The following is an 8497-nucleotide window of genomic DNA, read 5'->3' on the forward strand; positions in this document are numbered from 1 at the left end:
CATAAGCTAAACCTTCTGTTTTTAATTTTGTTAAGTTTATACTTATCATATATGTTTAAAATATAATTCCCAGTGTTAAATTTGTTTTAAACTTTTTAAAATTATATTTTATGGTGTGTAAAACTTTTGCTTTAAAAAAAACAAAACAACGCAGTGCTGTCAAGTCGATTTCGACTCATAGAGACCCTATAGGACAGAGTAGAACTGCCCCACAGAGGTTCCAAGGAGCGCCTGGTGGATTTGAACTGCCGACCCTTTGGTTAGCAGCTGTAGCACTTAACCACTGCGCCACCAGGGTTTCCAACTTTTGCTTTAGTTGTGATAATTACTAAGATTTTTATAATGCACTATTATATATGCTTAGTTTGACCTTTACAAAACTAAATTGATATAAACACTCTCCAATTATTTTCATGTCTGTTATTGCTTAATTTTTAAGATTTACATCTTTCGTCTATTTGAGTTTTTTTTTTTTGTCATGGAAAGGATGAAATATCATCAAACAATTTTTTTACTCAAATCATGATTATCTCCTTATTCATTTAAACTGTAATCTTTATCACCCAAAGAATGTATAAAACAATTGCAGCTCTTTCAGGAAAAAAATATAGCATTCCGTTGATTTGCTATTTAAGACTCGCATCAAAGAGCAACATTTTGTTCACTGTACCTTTGTAGCATACAATCACACTTGTTAGGGCAAGTGCTTCTTTACTGTTTTCCTTTATGTAAAAATGTATGGTTATTAAAGAATTTAGTACGTTTAAATATCACTATAGGATTTTTATTGCAATCATCACAACATTTAATTAAATACATCCATAATTAAAGACAACCATAATACATTGGATGACATGCTAGATTACAAAAGAGTTTTGAAGGTTTACTTATGTTTGGGTGGAATAATCTCTGACATTACTTTTATAAAGTAACTTACAATGTTCATCTCTGTGCCACTGTCTCCTTTGTATCTTTTTATTTTAAAAAACATTATTGATTTACTTATGGAAAAAAAAATAAGTACAGAAAAGAGTCTTACACAAGCTCCACTGTCTTAGACAACACAGGAGAAAAATGCAAAAAGTCTTATCATTTAACTTCCATTACCCAGCAACATCATAGCGTGTGTGATGCTATTGCTGCTGTTCTCATCCCTGAAGGCTCTGTCCCCTTTACTGCCTCTGTGAGGTTAATTGCCAAAACTAATTATACTGAAGATTCCTTAGTGATTTTCAACCAAGCGTCACCAAGGACTCTTTTATTCCTTGACTCTATTGTCCCCTGTTAAAGATTGACTATATAAAGTAACTAGCTTTAACATTCAGTGGCAAATATGCTTTCCTGACCAGTAAGTTCAGACCAACTATCTCTAACTACCTGATAACTCGTGACACCCCCAGCCCTGATAGCTCATGACATACCCAGCATTCCTTTATTTTAGCTAGCTAAAGAACAACATAACTTCTTTGTTTAAAATGACTCCTTCCCTCTCATGGACGAATTGCTTTATAGTGTAAAATGTTTCTGGGTATTTCCAGGGTCCTTATTTATTTATTTTTTTTTTCTGGCTGAGTGTTTTTCCTTGATAAAATATGTCTCCACCAGCATATTATTGTTCAACCTGTGTCCATTATGAACATCTGAAAATAAACTACCAACAGATGCCATGAAATACCACTGTAAGGATAAGTATGAAAATGTTACTTCAGTTATTTTTACTGTATGTCTTATACTGGCAGGAGGGGAGGAAGTGGGTGGGGAGTATCATGATACATTTCTCTCTTAAAGCAAAGTTAAGTAAGCCATTGTCCTGTCGTGATCCTATAGGACAGAATAGAACTGCCAATAGGGTTTCCAAGAAAAGCCTGGGTGGATTCGAACTGCTGATCTCTTGGTTAGCAGCCTAACTCAACCACTATGCCCCTATGGTTTCCTAAAGCAAAGTATTAGGCTTAAATAATCAATATATTGACTACTAATGTTAGCGTTTAATGAAAAAATATCCAACAGTCATTTATGAGTTATGATTTCTTCTGGAACTATGGCTATACAAATAATTACTAGGCCTAATTTGAGAGAAGATTCATAACAAAAATTCCCCACAAACACATCTGTATGAAAAAAAAAAAGCTACACATGCATGACTTTAGACTGATACATTAACTGATATCTCATTACTTATTTCTAATATTTTGTAAAATTAAATATTTTTTGAAGTCAAATATTTAAAACACAACATTAGTCAATATGAATATGAAGAGATTATTAAGTGCTTAACATTTATGTGAGTCTGAATTCAAATAAATGCAAAATATTGAGTATTAAGAATGAAAAATAATTTTAAGACATGAGAAAGCTGAATTAAATACCAAGAGCACTGCTATTACTAGGTGATGCCTCAAGATTCTGAAAAAGAGAACAAGAAAGAAGGTTCTCAGTGTGAACTAAAGAGTCACCTCCTGATGGTAATGCCCTGCTCTAGAGTCCAGCTTTCTATGAGGCTTCATCTACCCTGAGCCTGGATTCATACCCCTGTCCTACCCCTGTCCTGTGGTAGGGTCTCTCTGCCATGGAGATCTCACTCTCTATGTCGAGTCTATAGTAGTGAAGACAGTGCTCGCTGAATTTTAAAAAATGAAAAAAAAGACACTTTTCAAGCCTCTGGTATTACACACATCAAGACTTTCTGAGGAAAATATTTTAAAACCACAAGAAAATGGCTTATTCCTAGGAGATACCTTTCACATTCAATAAAGGTTAGAAAATTTGGAGCCTTGGAGACACTACTTGCACGTTAGAAAGCTATGAGTATGTTCAAATATAATTAGAAATAAATGATAAATAACTCTTAGCTAGCAGTTCATCTTAGCTCAGGTTGACAGAGCCCCTAGCCTCCAGTCTTTACTGAGAAAAATATTGACTGTAGAGGAATCTATATACTTAGAGAATAATGGCACTTGCAGTTTGCAATCAGCTGTTGACCTAAATGCTGGTGGTCAGAACCCACCCAAGGCTCTATGAAAGAAAAGGCCTGGTAATCTGTTTCTGTAAAGACTACAGCCAAGAAAACCATATGGACCAGTTCTACTCTGTAACACATGGGCTTGCCATGATTTGGGCCTGATTTAACAGCAGATAACAAAAAGGACAAGAACAACAAAAGATAAGTAATAAGACAAGGAAAATAAGCCAGTTGTACTTGGCCAATTTTTTTTTATGTCCATCAGCTCTGATATTACACATAGAATGAGACAGCAATTGTATATAAATAGAGTGATTCATATTTAGTTTTTGCCCTTAAAAATCCCATTTATACCAGCTAGTTGTATTAATATAATTGCTAATATTTCCCCCTTTACTTCCCAAATATGTTCCTTAGAGAATAAATTACATAGTAACCTTACTTTTAAGGTTTTGAATACTAATAGAAGCACTGTCTTCATTAAACTAAACGTTCAGGTAAATGTGCACCAACCATCAGCATGCAGTGATTAGAGCTGGGACGCTGGCCACTTTCTAGGAAAGAATGGACAGATACTTTACTTCTGTGCCTCCATTTTCTCATTTGCAGATGGAGATCATATACCTGCCACCTCACAGGATTATATCAGTTATATATGTAATATGCTTTTTTTTTAAAAAAAAAAATATGTAATATGCTTAGAATAGTACCTGAAGCATGGCAAGTGACTTGTAAATATTTTCCATTATTATGATAATAAACTGAATTAAGTAAAATAAAGATGCATAATGGAGCAGATTTAAAAGGCTTATGTAGTAGAAAGTGAGATAGTAATAGGTTGAGAAATGAATGCAAAATGCATAAATAGGCACAAACAGTGTGAACTTGAAGGAAAAGACAAGGGAGGGTACACATTGTTATGGTGAGGAGATTCAGCAATTTAACCTTGACTTTTTCTTCTGGGCACCGCAAAATATGTTATATGAAATGCGTTCTAATCTGACTCAAGCTAACTGAAAGCATGAAAATATACTTTTTATATTCTTCCACCGTGCATTTATTATACTCAACATTGTCTCACAATGTGATAAAACAGTGCAGAAAAACCATCAGTTTGTACTATGCTATTGAAGCTTAAAGGAGACATGTAAAATTACAAATTTGGATGTTTAGAAGTCAAAGTGCACAGACCCCCAAGTAGAAGTTAAAATGTTGAATGTGCTATTAAGTAATTATAAAAGTAAAAAGAAAAGTTAAACTATAGTTAAATGACAAAAATTGATTTTTAAAAATCTCATTCGACCATTCTGTGTTAATAAATTAGGGGAACTCAGCTCACTACACAACAGCAAATGTGTTCCTTAGATCAACACATAAAACTCGGGGTGTTGGATAAGTTGAATGTGGAAATGTATTCATCACGACCTGATTTTGTTACTGAATTCACCAGTTCAAATCTCTCTGACATTCACATGCAGGCTTTGCTTTCCCCAGAAGTCAATAATGAGAAACCACACAGCAATAACGACATTCATCCTTCTGGGACTGACGGAAGATCCTCAGCTGCAGGTTTTGCTTTTTATTTTCCTACTTACCACCTACGTGTTGAGTGTAACTGGAAATCTGACCATCATCACCCTCACCTTGGTGGATCCCCACCTTAAAACACCCATGTATTTTTTCCTCCAAAATTTCTCTTTCCTAGAAATCTCATTTACAACTGCCTGTGTTCCAAGATTCCTGTACAGTATATCAACTGGAGACAGAACAGTTACCTACAACGCATGTGCCATTCAACTATTTTTTACAGATCTCTTTGGGGTGACTGAATTTTTCCTTTTGGCCACCATGTCTTATGATCGCTATGTGGCCATCTGTAAACCCTTGCATTATATGACAATCATGAGCAAAAAAGTATGTAAAACCATGGTTATCTGCTGTTGGATGGCAGCATTTATGATCATCCTCCCACCACTTAGCTTAGGTTTTAATCTGGAATTCTGTGACTCTAATGTCATTGATCATTTTGGCTGTGATGCATCTCCTCTCCTGAAAATCTCATGCTCAGACACGTGGCTAATTGAGCAGATGGTTATAGCCTGTGCTGTGCTGACCCTCATCATTACCCTGGTATGTGTAGTTCTCTCCTACATATATATCATGAAGACAATTCTAAAATTCCCTGCTGTTCAACAAAGGAAAAAGGCCTTTTCCACTTGTTCTTCCCACATGATTGTAGTTTCCATCACCTATGGCAGCTGCATCTTCATCTATGTCAATCCTTCTGCAAAAGAAGAGGTAGAAATTAATAAAGGTGTGTCAGTACTCATTTCATCCATATCACCAATGTTGAATCCTTTCATATATACCCTGAGGAATAAGCAAGTTAAACAATCCTTTAATGACTCACTCAAAAAAATTGCATCCCTCTCAAAGAAGTAAAATGTACCTAAGTTGATAAATCATGTTAAAATATGTATATTTACTTTATATTTTTCATAAATTCCTTAACCTATAGAGTAATCAGGCTGATCTCACAGCCATTTAATCATTATTTCTCCCATCGATTCATTATTGAACAACTAATTATTTAATAATGCTCTATGGTAGACAAAACATATCACTTTTAGTTAGCAACTTTCATGGTTAAATCACCCATTTTCATCTTTTCAGCTGTTTTTCAAGATGATTTTATAATGAGTCATTATCAAACAAGACAAATTTCCTGCCTCTATTTTTTAAAAAATGACAGATTTAACTAACTTTTAAAAAATTGTAGTAAAATGGTGAAATGTAAAGAAAAATACTAAAGAAAGAATGTAATTAAAAGAATAGGTTTGCTGCACTATTAACAGGAAAGGGTTAATAATATAAATATATAAGAAGCTTCTATGAATCAGTAAGAAAGATAAACAATTGATAAATAGCAAGAGAAAATAAGATATTTAATTCACTAAGAATTAAAAACAATGATCTACTATAACAGAAAGAGATGCACTATTTCATTATTAATCATCAATTTCCAAATTAAAACCATAGTATATAATCCATTCATCACATTTGCACATAGTAAATTTTTTGATGATGTGAAGTGTTAGCAAGCGTGAAGAAATTGGCACTTCTGTGTGCCATTTGTTTAAAAACTCTAGATTTAATTATTTATCAAAGTAAATATAAACTTTCAACTGGAAAATATCAATCTAGTAATTTGTGGCCTAACTATAGTTGCCAGTGAGGCCCTGTTGCCACCGTGGTTAAGAGCTTTGCTTCTAACCGAGAGGTCAGCAGTTTGAATTCACCAGTCTGTGGGGCAGTTCTACTCTGTCCTATAGGGTCTCTCTGAGTCGGAATTGAGTTGACAGCAAGGGGTCTGTTTTTTTTTGTTTGCAGTTGCCAATAAGCCTGAAGTATATATTTAACACTGCTCTTTCTTCAATTTGTAATAGTAAATGATTGGAAACAACCAAATGAACATCACTTTGGCAATGTGTAAGTCAATTAGGAAATGATGGTGTAAGATATAGTATTTATCAAATGATATGGACCTTGAACTTATCATAGAAAGATATTAAAATTAGGCATATTCAAAAAGTAATTTGCAGAATTGTACATGAGTCATTATGCCATTTATAAAAAAGAAATGTTTTTGTTGATCATAAATGTTTGAAGGTGGGATGAAATGTATTTTAACCACCCCTCCCCACACCCAGAACACCAAGTGCTAAAGTCATAGCACACAGTGGACGCTCAATGCATGTTTGATGAGTGGATTAACGAATGGATAAATGGGTGGTTACCTAGCTGTAAGGTCAGGTAGGTGAATGGGTTGAATGATGTGGATAGAAATGTAATGCAAAGATACACACCATACCATTTAAACCAGTTATTTTGAGAGACAAGTGAAAAATGCAAAAGTCAGGAATATTCACCTTTTCTCTAAGCCCATTTTTATTTGCCCCCATTGTGGATATTTGATGAATACAGCCTGTTTTTTTACTCAACCTCTGTTTGCATTTGGTGGTGAGGGTAAAAACATCCAGTAAACAACACTGTTTAATTCGTGGGCTTTTTTTTCAGGAAAATTTTCTTCATCCTCAGTTTCAGAGGTGGACACATAACCCAGCCTAAGTCAGTCATGGCATTCTATCACACAATCTTCTTTGATTAATTTACAGTTGTGATCTAAATCAAGCCAATCATAATTAATCAAGAGGTTTTTTTTTTTTTTTTTTTTTGATGGGGAAGAAGTGTTCTTGTGGAAGTCTGGCTATGTATAAGTAAGAAGGCATTATTATTATTTTCTTGCTCAGTGTCAATTCTTACTTCTTATGGTAAACAATATAAGACAAGGCAAAAATAGACAAACAAAAACCGGATATTTATTAGAGTTGACTTTAAGGGTAGAAGACATGACATAGGTTTATTCACTTGGTATAATCTCTCTCTCCAGCTTCAGTGGTTGGTTTAAAAATGAACTTGCTCTCACAAGAACATGAATAATTCCCACCCATACTTCCTCTGGCCTGGGTCATATGACTTCTATTGGTGACTAGGGCAATAGCAAATATGATACAGGTAGAGGCTTGAAAATGCTTGAACAATTGGGCAAATATCTCTCATAAAAATAGATGCAAAAATCCTCAACAAAAATATAGCAAATAAAAGGCAACAGTGTATAAAAGGAAGTATACAACAAGATCAAGTGAACATGCAAGGTTGGATCAATATTTAAAAATCAATCAATGTAATGAAATCAACCACATCAACAAGCTAAAGAGGAACAATCTTACAATCATATCGTTTGATGCAGAAAAAGCATTTGATACAACCCAACACCCATTTTTTTAAACAAAATCTTATATCAAAATAGGAGTAGAAATGAATTTCCTCAACTTCGTACAGAACATCTACAAAAAAAAAGCTAATATACTTAATGAAGAGAATATTTTCCTCTTAAGACTGAAAATAAAGCAAGGATGTCCTTTGTTGCCATCCTAATCAACATCATACTGGAAATACCAGCTAGTGCAATAACATAAGAAATAAAAGTAAAGGTATACAGATTGGAAAGGGAGAAATAAAACTGTCTTTGCTCACAGATTATATGATTATTGATATAGAAAATCCCAAAGAAACACCAACACGAGCATCCTGGACCTAATAAGCAAGTACAGCAAGGCTTCAGAATAAATACAAGGTTAATATATAAAAGTCAATCTCTTTCCTATGTACTAGAAAGAATAATTGAAACTGTAATTTTTTAGATCACTATTTGCAATAACAAAAAAAAAAAAAAAACCCAGTGCCGTGGAGTCGATTCCGACTCATAGCGACCCTATTTGCAATAGAGCAAAAAAATTACATAAATACAAATTTAACAAAATGTATGTAAGAACTAAATGCAGAAAAATACAAAATTCAGTGACCAGTAAAAATTCCAGCAGGCTACATTGCAGATATGGGCAAACTGATTCTAAAGCAGAAGACCTAGGAGAGCCAACAAAATACTGGGATATAAATAAAGCTGGAGGACTC

The 8497-nt window shown here is 34.0% G+C and overlaps 1 protein-coding gene across 1 annotated transcript; it reads left to right on the plus strand.

The window, feature by feature from the left end:
* Positions 1 to 3847: 3847 nt before the first annotated feature.
* LOC100658073 (olfactory receptor 6C68) lies at positions 3848 to 5510 on the plus strand. The gene has a single exon (XM_003405086.3). The coding sequence runs from the start codon at positions 4364 to 4366 to the stop codon at positions 5402 to 5404; it is 1041 nt and encodes a 346-aa protein (XP_003405134.2). The 5' UTR covers positions 3848 to 4363; the 3' UTR covers positions 5405 to 5510.
* Positions 5511 to 8497: the final 2987 nt, after the last annotated feature.

Source organism: Loxodonta africana, chromosome 4, assembly GCF_030014295.1.
Source record: "Loxodonta africana isolate mLoxAfr1 chromosome 4, mLoxAfr1.hap2, whole genome shotgun sequence".
Lineage (NCBI taxonomy): Eukaryota > Metazoa > Chordata > Mammalia > Proboscidea > Elephantidae > Loxodonta > Loxodonta africana.